Raw genomic sequence first — 21,646 nt, 5'->3', positions numbered from 1 at the left:
TCCTTTTCCAAAAAATTTATTACAAAATCAAAAAATACAAAAATGAGTAGATATAAAACTGACCACTTCCCCCAAGGAGAAATTAGTCCTAATGATTAATTAAGAATAATTAGTTGGCTTACACCAACTTTGTCTTCAAGCTACTGCTCCTGCTACTGTGTCAGTCGACTGCCCCAACTCTGTCTGCTTCTCTCCAAAAACTGACCTGTCGTCCTCCGTCCCCCGTCCAGAGGATGGAGGATGGCCTCTCCAAATCTGCTCTGTCTCTCCTGTCGTCTGTCCCAACTGTTGTGTCAGTTCTCTTCTAGCTGCTCTTTTATACTCTTCTTGGGTCTGCTTAGACAAGGTAAAATCATTATCTCATGACAGTAAGGTCATGGGGTCATTTACCAGTTACACACTTATTAGTTCAACACAAGACATTTGGTATCATTTTTACTACATGCAGCAGTCTTCATGAAGGCTTTTTCAACTTAACACAGGTCATCAATCATCATCTTTGTAGCAGATCTCCAGTTTCCCTCTGAAGTGCAGCATTCCTGATGAAGGCTTTTTGTTCCGATGAGCTGTTTTCATTCTGTTCCCTCCAGTCCCTTCTTTCCTGCCAGAGGTTGGGTCCTCCTGACCTTTTGCCCAGTTCTGTCCTCGGAGGCAAGTTCTGACCTCTTGTCCCTGCGACCCTTCTGTGACCCTTGTTTCTGACCACAGTTTTTGACCTGCAGCCCAGTTTTGCTCCCAGCTTGGATGCTTGTTGTTCAGTAGGGCCCTTGTCTTCTGGCTGATTTTACTCGCATAAGCAAGTTCAGTGTTTCAGTGTGGGTCCAATCCTATCTCTGTGGCCCACCTTTTGACCCTGTTTCTTGCCACTGTCGTTGGCATGTGGGGACTGGCAACAACCTTATTGACTTTGTCCACAAAGAAAGACAGAAAGTTCTCACAGTCTGTAACAAGAGTGGATGGAGGCTGTAGGAGAGGCAGGAGAGACAATGCTGCTGATGGTGTTAAACAGCACCATGGGGCTCCCTTTGCTCTGGGACACCAGGTTGGAGAAATAGGAAACCCTCGCATCTCTGACTGCAGAGTTAAAGGATGTCAGAAGATCCTTAAGGTGCAGCAGATGGACGTGGATATGGGTTTTCTTCCACAAACGCTCAATTTTTCTGCATTGTCGCTTCAGGCTGAGAAAGCTGTCATTACACCAGGGAGTAGGGTTCACTGCAGGAACTGATCTGGTTCTGACAGGACAGATGTTGTCCAGAATGGAGAGGCAGTGCTCGTTAAACTGAGAAGTTAAGAAATCTGGGTCGTTATCAGAAGAACAGGGTGGATCAAAAGCAGCAGAAAAATTGCTAGCTGTGCTCTCATGAAGAAAACGAGAACTAACAATACGGCGAGCAGGAGGTGGGGACGCAGAAACGGACAAGTTAAAGAAAATGCAATGGTGATCTGAAATATAAACATCCTCAGGACAAACACTGTCAGCATTTAGACTCAGGGTAAAAACAAGGTCTAGAGTGTGCCCCCTGGTGTGTGTGGGGCCAGAAACATGCTGGGTAAAGCTGAAGGAGTCCATAAGGCTGGAGAAATTCATGGCAAAGTGAACAGAGCATAGGCGTCATTTTAACCGGGGACGCCGGGGACATGTCCCCAGCAAAATTTGTGATTGGCAGCTGTGTCCCTCCCACTTTCAAAAAAGCCTGCTGATGAGGATTTTTGTTTTACCAGCTCAGAGCTTATACCAGGGGTCGGCAACCTGTTCCCATCAAAGAGCCATTATTACCCGTTTCCCACAGTAAAGAAAACGCTGGGAGCCGCAGCGTTGTGGACAGGGGCCTACCCTCAGACAGCAGAGAGCTGCTCACAACAGGTGACAGCAGCCGGTACCGGTCGCTCGCATGGGTGTCGCACCCGTGGGGGATGGGGGATGCCATACCCACACTTTTCTTATTGAGATCATTCAACACCCACACTTTTGGCGTCGCACCCGTGGGGGATTCAACACCCACACTTTTCCAGCTGTTTTGCTCACCTCCACACCAGTCTGGTTTCTCTACGTCGCACTCACTCTGTTTGCCTCATCTCCTTCTTCGCCTCCCGCTTCTGACAGCCGATGTCGGGTTTCAAGGAGAGCAGGAGAGGGAGGGACGGAAGAGCTCGACTGAATTCATAATTTTACATTTTGACACTAGCTGTACAAAGTCTGAGTTTGATAAAGTGAAGAACAACAATTTGCAGAGGTTTATAACAGGCGCGGCGCCAGGTTTTCATTTTTGGGTGGGCCACGGTAATTCTGGACGGACCTTAATAAGCAGTAACTTAAGTGAAGCAGGCAGGTCGCGCTAGAAAATTTAGTTTAAAAAGACGTCATAAATGTTTTCCCCCGTCATTTTTATTTCTAAAATATGAAGTAAAAACTCCCAATTTAATTTTCATTCATTTGTCATTAATATGTAGTCTACACCCGTGCGTTAAGTGGACCATCTTCCAGTAAAAGCAGCATCCAGCCCACCTCTCCAAATGCGTAAAATGTGCATCAGCCGCTAGTTAGGAGCGCCGCACGCACCATCAGCTGATCAGCCCAGACAAGAGCAGAGCAACTAGAGAAAGAATAGAGGATAATTCTGTCTGGATGTGGATGGAGATTACATTTTACAGCAGCCTGATCATCATTTAAATACGTAACCCATCACCTGTCTTCTAGTCCATGCTATCAGCATTATTTTAATTGGTGTGTGTGTGTGTGTTTTCCACTTCAAACACTGGTCCAACCAACCAGACCAGCGTGTCCAGTAACATATTAATGTTACAATTAAACAGTTTCACTTCATGTAGGCTAGGAATGTTTCACCTGCCATGGCCCGACCGCTTCTGCTCCACATGAACTTTGTGCGTGATCAAATGTCTCTACAGGTGCTTTCTGAGCTGAAGAGGCTATTCAGTGCCTCAGACTGGATGCGTCATGCGTCTCCATATTAGAGACGGGAACAAGCATTATTCAGCCAAAATTTCATAATCAGCTAACATTTTTCCAAGTGACACATCCCTCAGAGAGACCGGGTTTCCAGACCGCTTCAGTGGGAGGAAATCTTATCGCATGCGTCGTGGTTCTGCACTGCGCTGCGAACCCCTCTACAGATCTTCAGCTCACTGTCCACCGTGGGCGCGCTCTGATCCGCGCTGAGCAGTGTCCAGTATAAAGCTCTGATGTTCTGATGGGAATCATTTCCTGATTGATTTAGTTACCTCTGCGATGTGCGTTAACGATTAAAATGTCAGCTCATCCGTGCGCATCAGTGTGCGTCGGGGTAATTCTTTCAAAGCAACCAACATCCTTGAGTTTATCTGTCAAAATAAACAGTCAAATGGAAATATCTGTAACCTGCCATTTAACTGTTTTGCCTTCTTGTGAAGATTGTTGCAAACAGAAACAACTAAACCTGATTAACCCCAGAGCCAGGCACACTGCACCGTTATCTCCGTGACTGTAAATAAGGGCGAAACGATTTAATCGGATCCTTTTCTTTTCAACATGGTTTAATGTAAAGTTTCATTCAGTACAAACTTTAGTTACACCAATCTAAAGAGACAGAGCCTGGATTTGTATTCTGAACAGTTTAAACATGTTTAAAACGGAGACATGTGTGACGCGTCTAATTCGCACCTGCTCTGCTATTATGGAAATTAAACTAACAAGATGAATAACACGCAATTATTTTAGGCACAGACAACATCCCCCACACTTTTGAAAAGCTTGCAACGCGCCTGGTCGCTCGTGTACGTCAAAGGTATCTTTCATAAGACGATAATCAATAAAACGATTTATATGAAATGGATCCAGAAGTTGTAGATCATCTCTGCCTAAAATTTTTTGATATTTTTCATCCTGTTGGTGGTTTTACTGAGCAGGTGCCACTTTTGTCACACGTTTCTTTTTAAAACATGTTTAGACTGTTCAGAATACAAATCCAGGCTCTGTCACGTTTAATTGTTGTAATTAAACTTTGTAGGTGGGGAAGGTCAGAAAAGGATCCGATCATTTTGTTTTTCCCTCATTTACAGCGACGAAGATAACGGTGCAGTGCGCCTGGCTCTGGTGTTAATCACGTTTAATTATATCTATTTTCACAAGAAAACAGAACAGTTAAAAGCAGGGCTTGTGTGCACGGGATAGTTCCCGTATTTGACCGTTTATTTTGACGAAGAAAGAATAGAAAGAATTACCCCGACGCATGCAGACGAGCTGACATTTTATTCTACGCACATCGCAGATGTAGCTAAATCACTCAAGAAAAGATTCCCATCTGAACATCTGAGCTGGACACTGCTCTGCGCAGCTCACTGTCAGCATGTACTACATAAGGTACACAGTGAGCTGAAGCTGTGGAGAGGGGCTTGAAGCGCGTCGCAGAACCAGAGCGCATGCAGGAAGATTCCTCCGACTGAAGGGAGCGTTTTCCAAACCCTGTTGCTCAGAGAGACTTGTCACTTAGAAAATGTTCCCTGATGATGAAACTTTGGCTGAATAGTGCTTGTTCCTGTCTCCAATGTGGCGACACATCCAGGAGCCGTCTGAGGAGAGTCCCAGAATCTCACATCCTCTTCAGCTCAGAATGCGCCAATGTGATTACGCACAAGCGTGACGCGTCAACCCGGTCTCACAGTAAGACCGGGTTGGAACTGTTCAGGTTTACGCAGACAATCTTTACATTTAGAATTGGCATACAGATGTAAAATTAATGCAGTAAAATATAAGGCATTTTATTTAAATATCCATTCATTATTTTACAAGCACAGAGAGCCGCATCAGATGGATGGAAGAGCCGCGGGTTGCCGACCCCTGTGCTAGCCTACTTTATTGTCCTCAGCAATTTGTAAACACCACTCAAGTGTATGGTTATTGTCCCCAGCAATTCTGAAAACAAACTGACGCCCTTGGATCGGAGTGATCATCAACGTGGATGTTAAAGTCACCAACAATCACCAGTCTGGACAGCTTCACAGTGGAGGATAGAAAGTCACTAAACTCCTGAAGGAAAGAACTGTTTGGACCAGGTGGACGATAGACCACAGCACAGTAGAACGGGTCCTTATGCCCGACTTTAATCAGCTGCAGTTCAAAGGAAGCAAAGTGACCATAGATTGTAGAGCTACATGGAAGATGGTCTCTGAAAATAACAGCTAGGCCTCCACCACGACCAGAACCCCAGAGCTGGCTAAGAAAAGAATAACCTGATTACTTTTATTATCCATTATTCATTTATTATTTTATCCATTGTTTTATTTAATCCAAATTTTAATATCTTATAGAGACTCACCTTTTAGCTTAGCTCTTAACTGATTATTTTTAGTACCGATTTATTTATTTTATCTTTATACGTTCTATCAACATTTTACCATATTATATTTTAACCTTATTTTATCTTTTTCCAGTGTTTCCTCTGTGGGAGCCCTCTGCCCCAGGGGTGGTGGTCGGCTGTGGCGGCCTGGGTGCTTACCAGGTGGGCCTGGGTGGAGGTGGGGGTCTCCGCCCTCCCTCCCCTGGGCGCCCTGTGTCGGTGCCTTAGCTACTGCTGTGGATCTGCTGCTGTTGGGGCAGGTAGCTCCCCTGATGGCATTTCCTTCACTTAGCTTGTCTGGTAGCCTAGTGAACTAAACCAAATTCTTGCTTTGCAAATAATCGTCTAGGCACGCTCCATTGGAACCTCAGCAGCTCCTACCAGGACTCTGGCTAGCCAATCACAGCTCTCTAGAGGGGTTTCAAACACATAAAGAGCTGTGATTGGTCCATAATGGTGGGCCAATCATACTGCTCTATCTTCTTAGTGAACAAATCACAGAGCTTTATCCGCTTTGTGGGCCAATCAGGGCACTCTATATGCCTGGTGGGTGGGATGATGCAACAGAGTGAAACAAGAGTATGTCACATTCATTGTCCAGTAGCATGTGGAGATAATTTGAAAGACAACGGTAGAACCCGCCCCACAACCGAGAGCCGTCAATGGAGCATGGCCAGACTAAATAATACATTTATTTAGTCTGGCTTGCCAGGCTACTTGTCTGGCTCATTTGAGCTCAGCCCAGTAAGTTCCATTTTTTATCTTATGTCTTTGAGCATGTGTGTGTGTCAGACGATGAGTGCAATGGGGGATATTATTGTCATTTTTCTTTTATTTATGGGGAGGGAGGGAATGTGGGTATGTGGGGTCATTTTAATTTGTAATGCACTTTGAGTTGCATTTATTGTATGAATTGTGCTATATAAATAAAGTTTTGATTTGATTTGATCATCTGTCATTCTGTTACATGGTATTCTCACTGATGTGCTGATGTTAAATCCCTTTAAGTTTTTAAAGCTTTCTGTCATCCTGTTTATTTTGTCAAGAGTTTTGTTGCTCAGACAGTGGAGTTTATTTAAAAGCTCACTAATGAGACAATGTCTGTCTTTTTAACTGCCAATACAAAAGTGCATCGTGGGAGAAAAGGGTGAAAAAGTTTCCACTCACCCGTCTCTGTTTTTGGAAGAGTTGGTCCAGCTCCTTCTCCTTACTGGACAGCTGCAGCTCCAGGTCTTTACTCAGAGACAGAAATCTCTCATAGTCCTTTAGCAGGTTTTAAAAAGTGACAAAGTTCAGACAGGAATAAATAGGTGGAAGTTTAAAGGATTACAAGTATTTTTGGTCTTGTGAAAAACATCAATATCTGATTTCTACCTGCAGTACAATCTTGTCCTTCTCATTCTTTATCTGCAGCTCCATTTCTTCATACAGACGCTGGATTTCATCATCATGTGTTGCAGCTTTCCTGCAAAGTGATGTGCTACTTGTGTAAATAAATGTGCTTATAAATTACTTCTATGATAAGATTTAAGAGAGCAAACCCTTTAAAGAAAGCCCAGCAAATGTCCCAACTCTCCACATGAACAGAATGACATAAATATGAGGCCAACAGACCTTTTGAGAGCACTTTCCATCTCCTTTTTCTCCTGGTTAGCCTCCGTGATCTGGCTCGTCACTCTGGTCAGGAAGTGCTCAAAATTTGACAGAAGATGTGGTTCATCTCTGCGCAGCTGAGCCCACAAGCTCCGTACTTCAGCCGGACTGACGGTAAAGAGTTATGGAGTGAGAATAAATAAATGTTTAAAACAGCAATGTATTTTAAAAGAATCTGGATTTTTTTTCAAAATCCAAATTTCTAAACCAGAACATAATACAAGAATCTTGAAAATGTTCAGAATGTCTACATGAAAACTCTTGTATTTTAAAATCATTCATGGGACATTATTGAACCTGCAATAATAATATTTATGTTTTTTTTTTCTGTTCATACATTTACCCAGAATTGACCTCATTTCATTTATACCAGCGTCACAAAATTCCACGAGACTTTCTTTAAAGTCTGACTAAAATGAACATAAATGTGTGCAAATGTCATCCTCCCTCTTTAGGTCATACTAGGCAAAGGAAGTCAATATTTAAATGCAGCTTCCGTCTCCACTGCAAGTCCACTGTATTGACTTTCTTGTTAAAGGTGAATCTAGTCATGCACAGTCATTTCAGAAGATGCAATGGAGGTTCTAACACAGACGAGGTGCTGGGGTTTCAGATACCTGCATACATGCTGAGCCCCTTAAAGCACATTGAAGAAATAATGAGAATAAATGGAAGCTTTGATCACCTATTCTCAGAAATTTGAGGCAGAAAGTAACTGAGAAACAATTATTAGATTAGATCTGATTTTTTTTAGAGATTAAAATCTGATGTTTATTCTCTCACCTAAAATCTAGAAGAGATTTGTTGTCATGTTTAAAAAATGTTTTGTTTCTGAATTGTGAAAAAATTTGCAAAAAAATATGGATATTTTTTTCAATGAGATGCTGGTTTTAGTGGAAAATTAATTAAAAACAAACATAAATAGATCTAAAAATATTACTGGTACTTTTACTGTCATTCTGTTGTGGAAAACATTCAATGAAAAGCTGCTTAAACCTGCATTTTTTATTATTGTGGGCCTATTTGTATTATTAAAATGATCAGAGCCACTAAAGAAGGCCCAAAGAGCCTAAGTTATGTGATGGTAATGTGAGAGGAACTGTGAAATAGTAAAGCTTTTGCTGTTTGCATCTTCATGTTGAATTCAAATAAAATATATACAAGAAATATATGATGATAATAAGAATAATCATTGTATGTATATGTAATGTATATGTTATGTTAGAGCTAAAAGGCAGAATATACGTTTTGTTTGTTTTTTTTCTCATTACATTGGAACTTCACGTTGTCCCACATTGAGTAGTCTCTGTCCCACATTTGGCAAGTTGGGATCTGGTCACCCTAAACCCAGGGGCATGGTAAGGGTCGGAGATGTTTACTCCATTTCATTTCTGAGTATATAAAACTACATCTTCGGGTTTAAAATGCAAAGCAAACTCCTATGGAGAAAAATCCATGCCGGTCCCATTCATTTTGTTTACATTGGTGCCTGCCAGCATGGCGCCTACGCTCTGAGAGTCATGCGACATCTGGAGCTCTATAGTTCTGGACGATTCATTAAAGGGGGTAAAACGCCCCAATTGACTCATTATTCACTTCACACATACATTTCACTATAATATTCAGTTGTTAGTAATTGATATATTAGCTTAAGATATTTTTAGAGCTTACTTTTTGCTTCCAATTCACCGTTAGCACGGTTAGCTCAATGTTAGCCTCCAGCCTGCTTCACCTGTTACCAGAGTAAAAGAAAAGGATGCCGTGGCTTCTTACTCCGGCTTTCCACAGGAGCCGTCAGCAGCACGTTATAGCTGCTGATAGGAACCGCTGTGGTCAACAGAACCTTTTCCACTGGAGCCGTCAGCAGCGCGAGTCGGCCGCGTCTCAGGAGCAGCATTTCGCGGCCTTTACGCGCCGGTTTTATTTTCTATGCGCGACGCCTCTGAAACGGGTCAAGTTCAACATTTTTGGGGAAGGAAAGACAGGAAATCGGACGCGGAAATGGAGAGAAGCTCCCGAGATTTTCAGAATAAAGAACGTACTGTCTTCCGGTTGCTTTACTTTAAAAAAGGTTACTAAATGTGCGGCTCCGTGAGAAGTTATCACCTAGCTAGCGGTCTCCTTTGTTTTTCAGGTCCGTATTGGCGATTATAAAACGGACAGAACATAAAACACAAACCATGTTGTAGTTTTCTCCTGCTTGTTGTGTTTACTGACGAAGTCACTCGTGTGACTTCGTGCTCGGTCGGTGACAGCTGCTCCCCTGCTGCTTCGCGTCTCGTGGGAAGGGCCAAGCAGCAGCTAACGCGAGCAAGACGTGCTGCTGCAGTAACGTGCTGCTGACGGCTCCCGTGGAAACCCGGGGTTAGGGGTACAAGAAATAACTTCAAGGTCGCTCTGGTTTACTGGCTTTTTTTTTATAACACCTGGGCTTTTCTGCCTAACGGTGTTGAATTACAAGTGTCTGCGCTGCTGCACTAGCTCACTGCAGATTCGGCAATCTCACAAATTTACAGAGTTTAAACAGTAGCTACATCCCTCTTTTTTTTTCTCTTTCAAAAAGGGAAAAACAGTCAACCCCCCAGCTGGCTATAAGAATGAAACCTGCTTCAGTATAACCTTCCTTCAAACATGATTGAGACATTAGATGGTTTTGTGATTATTTCATTGTAGAATTTTTACAAATTGCACCTTTAAGCTGCTGCAATTTTCCCAGTGAAAATATTTAGTTTATCTGTGAAACCTTTCAGCTCCTGACAGCTGCACAGCTGAGTCTTCTTACAGATTAATAACAATGCAGAACTTCATAATTTGCAAAAATATTAAATGTCATACATCAAAAACATCTAGACCAAAAAAAACCCTCACTTCTCAAAGATGCTGTTTGCACCGAGGCTCTCCATTAGCATGCAGAAGTGTTTTTCTTCATCCTCATCATCATCATCACCTCTTGGTGGGCCCTCTTCCCACTGGGACAGGTAAAGGACTTCTTGACGGCTCTTACTGGTGTTCTTCTGCCTCGCATCACCTTCTACAGAAATTCTTCTCCCAAATAAAAAGGCACCTAAAAAATGTAAAAAACGTCTAAATAAATGTAGGTGGACAGAACAAATACTGATGATTGCAGTGGGAATGTTTAGAGCTGAAGTAGGCCAGAAACGTACTAAAACCTGAGGAGAACTCGTTGAGGGTAAGGTATCCATTGCTGTCAGAATCCAGGGAATCAAACACGTTCTCCAACTCCTCAGCGCTAAGAGGAAGCTCGCCATTCAGTCTCTGTTAAATAAGACACAAACAGATCTGCTAAACTTTCAAGGGCAGTCCTGTAGCTATAACAACTACCACGCGAGTCGTTCGAGTTGTGGCAGATATAAGCTTCAGTCAGGACAGATAAACACTTTCTGCCACACATTTAACCCAATTTAAGACACATTTGGGCTCAAAGGGTTTCCATTTGGAAATGCCTGAAGATTAGTCAGGTCTGTAGCCCTCATCAGATAAAAGATCAATTACTATATAAAACTGTTGATGCATTTTGAACATTTGTCAATTTGACAAATTTATTTTGAGTGCTGTTAATCTAGCATGAACCTTTTTTAAGTTGTATTCATCAGTAAAGACAATAAAATCATTTGTGTTTTAGATTCTAGTTTAGAAAATCCTCCAATCTTTTCTTTTTTTATACACGAGGTTTGCATTAGAGCCGTCTCCTCCCAAGCATGGAGGTTCACCCAAATAAATATTACAAGATAAAAAGTCAAGAACAGTCCACACAGCCACACCTTTGTAACCAGTGTTTACTCTGCCAAAAATGTTGACAGAAGCCACTCTTGTAATCTGGGGCTGGGACACAAAAAGGATAAGATCTGCTTAAGCGTATCAGCTGTTCTTGTAAATTCTTATCTGTGCTAAACACATCCCTTCAGTCAACACATCCTGTTGAGGATCCTGGTGTAAAACAAGTCAGGAAAATGCAACAACACTGACTAATAAGTTCAAATAGATGTTGTAGAACTGGTTTTTAACACTGAGTGCAGAGCTTAATAAGTGTGTGTGCTGTAGAACAGTTAGTCTAACAAATAGCGGTCAGAACTGGACAGCCATTCAGCTTGCTTCCTGGTTTTCAGATCATTATCATTTACAACAGATCAAAGCTGATCCTGCATGTATTTATCCTCCTGGAGGCAAGAGCCTTGTAGAGTGTCATCAAAAGGACTAGATGAATATCTGGCAGGCAAATTAATCTGCAAAATGGAGGAGTTGCATGACAAAGCACCAACATGGGCCTCTGTGTGTCACTCTCTTTCATGTTGCTTTGAGTAAGGTGCACACGCCAAATCCGTGTCCTGCTCAGAATCATTATTGATGTGTGCAGAAGGTCCCTGCATTGTGCTCCACATCAATGAAGAGTGTTAAACTCAACAAAGCCAGAGCAATATGAAAGTGATGCTTCGTACTGGTTAAGGATGTCCCATAAAGAGCAGACCATAAACTCATCCGGAAATCTGGAGGTTAAAATCATGATTCTTCTATTTTATGTGTTTGAAAAGTTTCTAAAAGTAACTGAAATATGAAATTCAAAGAATGGAATATGTATCTTAAGTTAACGTAGCAGCAATCTCTTCATTAGAAGTTTCACCTGCATGTCTCGTCGGGTGATGAAGCCTTTGTTCTCCGTGTCACACATCTGGAAGAACTCGTGGGTTTTCTCCAGGATGATGTTCTGTCCCACATCCCCGTTCCTGCTCATTCTCGGGTCACTCTCACACACACTTGCTTTGAGGCTGCTCCCTTGTCTTTGCCATGCCGTCTTGGGCTTGGAGGTGTCCGTGGTGGGGTTGATGCTGGTGCATGGAGCAGTAAAAGATGCCATGGTCTCAGTGAGCGTCCTACATATGAGCGATCTATCCACAGAAGGATGGAGGAAAATGAGCTCAGAGAAGTCGAGGTTCAGGCTGTTGTGCATCTGAAGCTTTCACCAATGTCACTGATTGTCATCTCTTAGCAACCACCTCTTTAATTAGAGAGAAGCGTATTCAGTTACAGCCACTTGTTCTCTGAATACAAACGACTATTTACTTTTCAGTGAAATGTTAAAATCACAATAAAGTTTGATGCCAGTAAAGCAAACAAACGTGTTGCACATCAATAAAAATGCTGTCATGTACATATTGGGAAATTAAACAACATAAATTGTTATTAATGAAATAAAAAACCCGTAAACATATGTTTGTTTTCATTTCCCTTGAAGACAAATTTCCCGCTGAAACTAATGAACTCTGACAAGTAAACTCCAAACTGAAAAGTAACTTGTGAGGTATTGACTGGTATGACTCCTCTGTGCAGACATGCACTGGTTTGGAAGAATGCCTCCAACTCTACTTTATAAGCTTGCATGATTGACTCATGAGCATCAGATGATGTCTGATGAACCATGCGAGTGTTGATATGATGAACATATAATAAAACCTGGAATGCATGCAGAAAAACAGAACAGTCATCACATGGACTTTATTGAAGTGGACACTTTCTTAAATTTTCACTCAAATGAACTCTCTAAAAGCACTTCCTTAAAAACATGTGAAGCTCGGCCAACAAGTCTCACAAAGAAAGTCAACAACTCTGAAGGAGCATGACTAAAGCTGGGCGGACACTGTGCGACTTTTTCACTCGCAGAACTCAGCTTCAGCTCAAACTGTACGACTTCCTCGCAGGGCAGATCTCACGAGTCACGTGCTCACACTGCACGACCCAGTTCTCGCATGCGACCTGACTGCTCACACTACATCTGGCAGCAACACGTCGGCCCTAAAAATATGCTAAAAATAGCCGTTTTTACTCAATACATCAGATTGTTTTTGTCTTGTTTTGCCTGTTGTCCTTCGGGAGTGCTGCAGGAGGACACACAGGGATTTATGGGGGTTGGATGAGGAAAACGAAATAAAGAAAGTAAATCTGTGTTTTGTGATCAGTTTAATTTGACATGAACACAACAAACACGCTTTCTTGACAATCTTTGTGAGTAAAAAAACGTGTAGAAACAAAAACGAACAGCGTGTGTTATTAGGGAAATAGCGAGCGAGCGGTGTTGATGCAGGATTGCGCATGCGCCGTGAGCGGTTCTGATACATTTTGAGTCGCAGCTGCTCGCAGCGCCGCTTCAGCAGTGCGATACCCTCACGAGGGACGAGCAAAATATTAAACACTCCAGAAGTTTGTGCGAGCTCACGATTGCTGATCGGTAGCTGGTCACGTGGTGTTAATCGCCTCTCGTAACCCCCTGTACACTACACGACCGCTCGGCGCTAAGCTCGCCCCGATCTCGTGGATTCTCGCAGGAGTGGAAAATCGGCTCAAAAAAGTGAAAAAGTCGCACAGTGTACGCCCGGCTTAAGAAGACATAAAAACAGAAGTTTGCTCAACTGTTGTTTGGAAAATGTGATGTGGCATTTTATTTTACTGTTTTCTTACACTTTTTGCTTAAAATTGGACAATATGCAGAACAAATTTTTTTGCATCCTTTGTGCCGCCATGTGAATCTACTGCCTCTCAACACTCCAAATGTAAAAAAAAAACAAACATCTGTTTTCTGTCAGTGTTTGGTTTTAGGCATTATGTTTTTCAACTGAGAAACATTTCAAAAGTCCGTAAACTGGTTTCTACTGCAGATCTGGAAAAAATCATCCATGCCTTTGTGTCACGCTTAGACTACTGTAACGCTCTTTTTACTGGTCTCAGCAAAACCTCCCTCTCACGCCTTCAAGCCATCCAAAATGCAGCAGCCAGACTCCTAACCAAATCCAGCAGACGAGCTCACATCACTCCAGGTTTACAGTCCCTCCACTGGCTCCCGGTAGAATATAGAATACAGTTTAAAGTTTTAGTCCTGACCTATAGAGCTCTTAACAACCAGGCTCCAAGCTACCTATCTGAGCTTTTATCCCCACACACCACCTCTCGGAACCTCAGATCCTCATCTGAAAACCTCCTGGCTGTTCCTCGAACCAGACTGAAAACCAAAGGGGACAGGGCCTTTCAGACTATTGCACCCAGACTTTGGAACAGTCTACCTTCAAATCTCCGTCTCTCTAACACTGTAGAGGTCTTTAAAAATCATCTAAAAACTCACCTTTTCATCCAGGCGTTCCCTCCCTAAATGTTCTAAATGATGGCTTTGTTCGGGTTCACACCTTCACTTTGTTTATACTCATGATTTTATTTTCTATTTTATCACTGCTATTGTTTTTTGGATGTTTTATGTTGTACAGCGCTTTGTGATTTATATCTGTGAAAGGCGCTCTATAAATAAACTTTTACTTACTTACTTATGTGCCTAAAATGAGCATTTTCTGCCAAAAAAATCCCCATTTGTGATGTCACATAAGGGGAATTAACATACAACTAACTCATGCCCAAGAGAGCTACTCCTGGAGGAGCAGCAACTCTATTCCGAGCCCCTCCCAGATATCAGTTTCTCAGATTATAGCAGCTTGAGTTGGACAGGTGGGCGTGGCAAGGAAAAGCTTGTTCTCTTAAAGCGACAGCCCTGAAATTACTCATTCTGGAAGGTACTGAAACTGTCAAGAATAAAACTGATGAAATTCCTTTGTGAGAGGGAGTTTGTGCAGAGAACTTCAAATGTAAAACAGCTTAAGAAAAGTCATTGTATATCCCCTTTAATCCTCAAAGTTGACTTTTGAAATATGACATTTAGAGGAATGTCAGGAAACGCAAAAATATCTTCATTTTAAACAAAGAATATTAGCTTCTGTTATAATTTGGTGTATCTAAGTAAATCAGGTGGGTCAGTAATTTGGGATTAGAGCAAAAAGCTTTTACCTGCTTCCACCCAGGTTTAATCAGCACTGGAAAGACATCCTATCTTAAACTGCACCTCAAATATGCTTAAAATCTGTTTGTTTTCTCTGTTACACTTAACAGCACTTAACAGCAGCACTGTGGTCACAACCACTAGCAGACAAGTACTTGTACACCCCTAATCACTATTGTTGCAAAGAAAGCTCATGCACTTGTTTAAACCCCCCTAACTCAAACCACCACCAGCAGCAGCAAAAGCCACTGAGATCAGCACAATTATTATTTTTTTAATTAAAGCATCTGATGATAGTGACCAAGGGAAAAGATACTGGTCCGAGAAAATTAAATAAAACATGCTTAATTGAGAGGTTTGTGATAAAGCTTTAAAAAATACTTGATCAGTTTATTTTTTGCCCAATCAGGTAACAATTTGCTTTCATATCTGCATTAAAATAGTAAGTTATTATAACCAGGTCCAAGAAAATGTTGCATGATAAACAGGAAGTGGACATCACATGTGAAGCAGCTTCTAACAAACAGGCCATGCATGACGGAAATAACGACATTAAACACAAATGCTTCTGGTAAAAAACGAACTGGTACCTGCCAGGGCAAACAGGTTCCAGTTTCCATGATACACGTGTAACAAGATCAAACACGCGCTTCCTATCCGCTGTTTGGAAACTTCCTGTATCAATTTAAAGTTACGCTCTCCAATTGCGCAAATAAACGTTTCATCTTCAAAAAAACAACGTCTGTTGGGTGGATGTCCTCACAGCAGCACAGAGAAAGAAACTCAAAGGAAAGCGACTCACTGCCAGCTTGCGACGGTGAGGCGGAAACGATTTAAAGGGATAAACTTGAATTACGCACCAGAGAATAAAAAGTGGTTTCCGAGCCGTAGACGCTCATCCAGTCTTGTGCGTTTCTTTCTTTCTCCTGAGGTTGGCTGCTAACAGGTGGCGTCGCTGGGAAGAGAGCGCAGGAATTTGACTCGACAGCAGAACTGATCTGCATGTGAGGCAAACAAGGGAGGGACTTCAGCAAAAGTCAGCGGTGGCAACAGCTGACAAGGAAGTTCCTCCACCTTCCTGCGCTTTACGCGCTGCGGAGGAAACCCGACCTAAACGTTCATGAGGAAATAAAACAAAATCATTTCAATCTAAGAAGGAAAACTAAACTTGTGAAATGGAATCAACTAAATTATATAATGTTGGTAGCTACCTGTCATTTTATAGACCTGCAAAGACACACCTGGAGCCAAAACCAAGACTTGATTTAGTTATATAGACCAGTGTCGCCAACTCCTCCTGATAGAAAGTAGCTGAAGTTGACCCAGAAAGTCACCCAGATGTCGCCAGAAGACGTCAAATGCTAATAATTTGCATATTTATGGCGTCATAATGCCTGATTGGCTTTCATTTTCCCCATAGCATATATATATATATATATATATATATATATATATATATATATATATATATATATATATATATATATATATATATATGTATATGTATATATATATATATATATATATATACACATTAAAAACTATTTTACGTGTTAAAGTTATTAATTAGTATGATTTAAATGGCCCACATTGCTTTGATATTCAAAATAAATTCCAAAAGTATCAATAAAGTGGCATTAAGACAGATATGGTGTGGTGATCCAAACAGTTCTGTTGTAGGATATAACTCAGACCTCCTGCTCTCCTCATTCTCACAGACAATTTCCTAAAAAGCTGGGGGGGGGGGGGGGGGGGGGGGGGGGGGGTTGTGTTACACCTCATAGTTTCTCAACTTCTCTGTTGTGTATTCTCTCCATCGTGATAATAGAGGCGCACCGAGCAAAAGCGAGCGGGTGTCTCAAAGTATAACCATCCCTGTGTCACTGAAGGAAATTTAGATGAGCCGCAGAGCTGCGTGTGTAAACGGGACGGTAGTTGAAACTCCCGATGACTTTATTTGCCAAATGCAGGAAAAACCAAAGTGTCTGACGGCTGCAGAACCAGAGATGGCAGGTTGACGCCTGCGCTGTCTCTAGTAGAAGCGTGAGCCTGCAGCAGCAGTAGACGTTAGTCGGCGGTCTCCAGCTCTGCGGTTATACCTTTGTCTTCGCCCAGCCAAAAACGGTTTATTATTGGTCAGTCCTCGTGCACATGTGCAGATTATCGTTCTCTTTCCTTACTTCTGGAAGAACGGTTCAGAGTGCAAATGGTTTCTTTGTTGCTAATCTGTAGGGAATATCTACAATGAAGTTCTACAGAAAGTAGCAACGGGTCCTGAGAAATGTCGCTGGGTTTGTCGCTAGGCGCTTTTTGGAAAAAAGTCGTTGACGAGGGTCAAAAAGTTGTTAGGAACAGCGACAAAGTCGCTGAGTTGGCAACACTGGTTTAGACTTTTAACAGCAAATTAAAGACACAGCTGTGTTGAATAAATATCCTAGCTAGTTGCTGCTCAGCTACATTCCAGACATCATTACAACCATCATATTTCTGCAGGGACATGAACAGAAACGATGACACAGATCTAAATTACAGCTGTTTTGTATTGTCAAGCTATGAGTTTTATATTGACACATTTTAACATTACAGTAAAAAATATGCTCATTCCATTAATTTAGTTTAAATTTTAGTCTTGCTTTTACACCATAGGCCAGTTGCTATGTGACACACTTTTTGCTTTATTGAAACTTATTTGGCAAGTAGAGTGCTGTAGGTGAAATGTAACTGGTGTTTAGTTCTCTTCTTTTGAAATAACAAGCACATAAATGTCGGATCACTTCAGTATAAGAATATAGTTTGGTCTAAATTTGCAGTTTCTTCTACTCCTTTCCAGTCATATGAGGCCCACAAGTCTAACATTGGTCCCTAAATGTTTGTATTTTCCTTCAGCTTGTGCATGAACCTTTAAGGGGCTTGGTCATAAATAGTTTGAGAAGATTGATAAATGACTGAAACTATCATTCTACTGGTGGGTTTGCAAATGATGACACTGGCCAAGAAAGCACAACAGCGCCTCTACTTCCTGCGCAAACTCAAGCGGGCAAGTGCTCCACCACCCATCCTGATCACATTCTACAGAGGAACTATTGAAAGCATCCTCTCCAGCTGTATCACTGTGTGGGGCGGTAGCTGCACTGACTAGAACAGGAAAGCTCTACAGCGCATTGTGAGAACAGCTGAGAGGATAGTTGGTGCACCACTCCCCTCCCTGCAAGACATTTACACCAATCGCCTCACCCACAAAGCCATCACATTTGTCTACGACGCAACCCACCCCGCACACTGTCTGTTCAGCCTCCTGCCCTCTGGAAAGAGATACAGAAGTCTCCGCTCCCGCACTACCAGGCTCACCAACAGCTTCGTCTACCAGGCTGTGAGACTGCCGAACTCTCTTCCCTCCCGGCTCCCAGCCAGCAGAATCACCAGTGTGACAGAAGTACAGGAAGACAGACTGGACTCTACACCCCCTACCCCCATCCACGCACACTAATCCAGGAGTTTGCCGATGATGTTTCCTATCATCTCTTTGCTGATGATCTTCAGCTGTATTGTTCTTTCAAGCCTTCTGATGTTAAAAAATTGCATTCTTTATTATCATGTTTTGAGCGAATCAAACAGTGGCTCGGTGCAAATGCCTTACGGCTGAACTCAGACAAAACTGAAGTACTGGTGATTGCCCCCGATGATGCTGCTCCAGGGATTCACCAGCAGTTAGGTGATCTGAGCTTGTCTGTAAAACCTACCCTTAGAAACCTTGGAGTTTTCTTTGACAAGGGAATGTCTCTTGAACATCACGCAAAGCAGTTAACTAGAAACTGTTTTTACCACTTGAGACAAATTTCTAAACTCAGAACAATGGTGTCTAAAGCTGATCTTGAGTTGATTATTCACGCGTTTACATCATCCCGTTTAGACTACTGTAATAGTTTATTTTCTTGTCTAAACAAAAAAGAGCTGTCCCGCTTACAACAAGTCCAGAATTGTGCAGCTAGAATTCTGACCCGTGACAACAGAAGGGCCCACATTACCCCCATTTTAAAAGCTCTTCATTGGCTTCCAATCACATTTCGCATAAATTTTAAAATTCTTGTGCTGACTTTCAGAGCGCTGCATGGTCTGGCTCCATTGTATGTTCGAGACATGCTCTGCCCTTACACGCCTTCTCGCAGGCTGAGATCTATGGATCAAAACCTTTTAATGGTCCCACGTACTCAGTTCAGGACACGAGGAGATCGCTCATTCCAGGCCGTCGCTCCTAGGCTCTGGAATGAGCTACCTCTGTCTTTACGCTCAATCGACTCAGTTGATGTTTTTAAGAGCAATCTTAAAACCCATTTGTTTCTCCAGGCATTTTAAACTTAGTCTCATTCAGATTGGTTTTATTTGACACTGTATATTGTGGCTGTATTTTACTGTATTTATATGTTGTTGCCTTTTAACTTGTGAAGCACTTTGTGACCTTTTTGTCTGTGAGAGGTGCTATAGAAATAAAGTTACTTACTTACTTACTTACTACTTACTTACTTACTTTCCAAGAAGGAAATACTCGTTGAACCAAGAACTGGGAAACATTCCTGATTGGAAACAACTACCTCTGCATTGCACACCTGCTGCTATATATTTTTAGTATATGTTTAGCGCTATTTACATTACTTATATTACTATTATTGCGGCTATAGTCTTATGCTGCATTAAAACATAAACCCCTAACTACCACAACCTGGGACTACCTCAAGTAGAGTAGTATACTACTTCCAGGGAACACTGTTGGAACACCTTATTTAATTTATTTGATTATAGGTTAGGTCTTGTCTCTCCTGTTACCTATTTAATATTACCTTATTGTTAGGGCTGTTTTTGTTGTGCATCTGCACTTTATGTTGTCAATGTCTACGCATGGGACAGTGTGAAATGTAATTTCAATTCCTTTGTATGACAAGCACATTTGAAGAAAATGACAAATAAAGATTTCTATTTCTATATTTTAACATAAATACAAACCTCCTTTGTGCTTTAACATTTTGCATAAAAACTTGATTTGCAATGCAATGCAATTTATTAATTGGAAAATTGCTTTAATTTTAGGTAAATAAACAAATAGAAATAATTTCCAGAAGCCTTTTTTGGGGGGAGGAGCAGTTGTAGTACCACAGAGTTTCAGAGGGGAGCAGCATAGGACAGCTTGCCTGAAAGTCCACTGATATAAATGTTTTCATTACAAAATTTCCAGAGATATTCAATAATTTTGCTAATTTCTTCCAACATATGATGTTATAGTTCATGAAATATTTTACATTATTTGGGTATTTAATAATTAACCACAAAAAATGTGTTTCCACAGAATCCAAGCAGGTGAATTGTCCATCCGACATGCAGCCACTCCCATTTCCCAGATTGACACTTCATGGATGTTCTATGGGCCATTGCACTTCAGCTTGAATGGCATCACACTCCATATTTGTGCTGATTTGAAGCAAACAGATGCATTCATGCAAGGCGATGCTCCAGCTGAGTTTTCAGAGCCAGATGTGTTTGGGAGACGCATAGTGTTGATTGTAAACACAGCACATATTTCTTGCATGAGTGAAGAAGAAAACAACAACAACAGTTTGGCATTTCTGTATAATTTGTTTTTAAAAATTGCATACTTTTTGAATTCATTGCATCCCCCATGACAGACATTAAACTCAATGGAGTAATAAAAAGTAAAACTACCAACAAACACTGACGTTTGAGCAAAGATCAAGTAAAGACTGTTTCTCCTGTGGAGAGGAGAGCCAGTCGTGCTTGTACAGCTGATCTAAAACGTTGGAAGGACTGACATCACCCATGGAGAGTTTAACTCTATTCACCATCTTAAAGCTAGAGGGAGTATGTGGTCAGGGGCTACTGCTTTAATTGTGTCTGAGTACAATCTGTGGTTCTGATCAGATATCCAATGATTCAGGATGCTGCTCCACATCTGGAAAACTGTTTGATCAGAAGGGCACACCTTTGCTGATTGTGTTTGATTTGTAATTTGTGTTAGTGTGCTTCTAGTCTCAGCTTTGACTGAACTGCAAAATCTAATGGATGGATGGAATTTTAAAGATCTTAACAACCAAAGACCCCCAACCGAACTGTGTGTGTGTGTGTGTGTGTGTGTGTGTGTGTGTGTGTGTGTGTGTGTGTGTGTGTGCGTGTGCGTGTGCGTTTGTGTGTGTTGGCTCAGTGAGGGCCTGGTTGCTTGAATGAACTACAAAATCCTCTAGTTCAGGGGTGTCAAACTCAAACTCACACGGGGCCGAAATGAAACTCTGGGACGGAGTCGAGGGCCAAACTTAAGATTTTTTGAAAAAGTGACGGCAAATTTGCACATTTTCTTTATCAACATAAATGCAATTTTGAACCTTTAAATTTGGAAACAAACTTATTTCTGCATTAACACTGAATGTGGAATAACCAAATTACACACGAGCAAGTCAGTTTTAAATAAAAGGCATCAGTGGTATTCATTACTTGTGGTATAATCAGCATTTTTAAAATCTATTCAGGATTTATGTTTTCTTGTTTATTCATTTTTCTTATTTTTTATTCTCTTTTTTTCCTCCTGTAATAAGTGTCATCGCTGCTGTGACGTCTAGCTTTCCCCACTGAGGAACAATAAAGGGATTTTCTATTCTATTCATCCATCTGCAGCCTTTCCACTTCCTGTTTACTGTAGGTTAAATCTTTTCTCACGGGCCAACAACAAAATAAAAATATCATTTTATCTTAAATGAAAATGCAACATCTCACCTGTTAACTTTCATGTTTTGGAGCAGAAAAAGAGCAGAAAACCAACATATTT

The 21,646-nt window shown here is 41.5% G+C and overlaps 1 protein-coding gene across 7 annotated transcripts in view; it reads right to left on the bottom strand.

Annotated features, from left to right (window-relative positions):
• Positions 1 to 15,923, bottom strand: part of cracr2aa (calcium release activated channel regulator 2Aa) — an 89,473-nt gene extending 73,550 nt beyond the window's left edge. For 5 of the 7 annotated variants that reach the window (XR_011520480.1, XR_011520482.1, XR_011520481.1 and 2 more), the window contains exons 1-7: positions 15,681 to 15,923; positions 11,629 to 11,893; positions 10,154 to 10,265; positions 9,858 to 10,053; positions 6,951 to 7,097; positions 6,711 to 6,801; positions 6,504 to 6,599 (exon numbers count right to left, since the gene is read on the bottom strand). Coding sequence is in view for 3 of the 7 variants with exons in the window: in XM_070550719.1 (XP_070406820.1) it covers positions 6,504 to 6,599; positions 6,711 to 6,801; positions 6,951 to 7,097; positions 9,858 to 10,053; positions 10,154 to 10,265; positions 11,629 to 11,862 (876 nt within the window). In the remaining 4 variants the exon portion in view is untranslated. Of the gene's footprint in view, positions 1 to 6,503; positions 6,600 to 6,710; positions 6,802 to 6,950; positions 7,098 to 9,857; positions 10,054 to 10,153; positions 10,266 to 11,628; positions 11,894 to 15,410; positions 15,655 to 15,680 lie in introns of those variants that run through there. The other 2 variants (XM_070550721.1, XM_070550720.1) reach the window with 2 other exon arrangements.
• Between the last annotated feature and the right edge of the window lie 5,723 nt (positions 15,924 to 21,646).

This window comes from Nothobranchius furzeri, chromosome 4, assembly GCF_043380555.1.
Source record: "Nothobranchius furzeri strain GRZ-AD chromosome 4, NfurGRZ-RIMD1, whole genome shotgun sequence".
NCBI classification, from domain to species: domain Eukaryota; kingdom Metazoa; phylum Chordata; class Actinopteri; order Cyprinodontiformes; family Nothobranchiidae; genus Nothobranchius; species Nothobranchius furzeri.
This window is presented reverse-complemented; position numbering and strand designations above follow the sequence as displayed.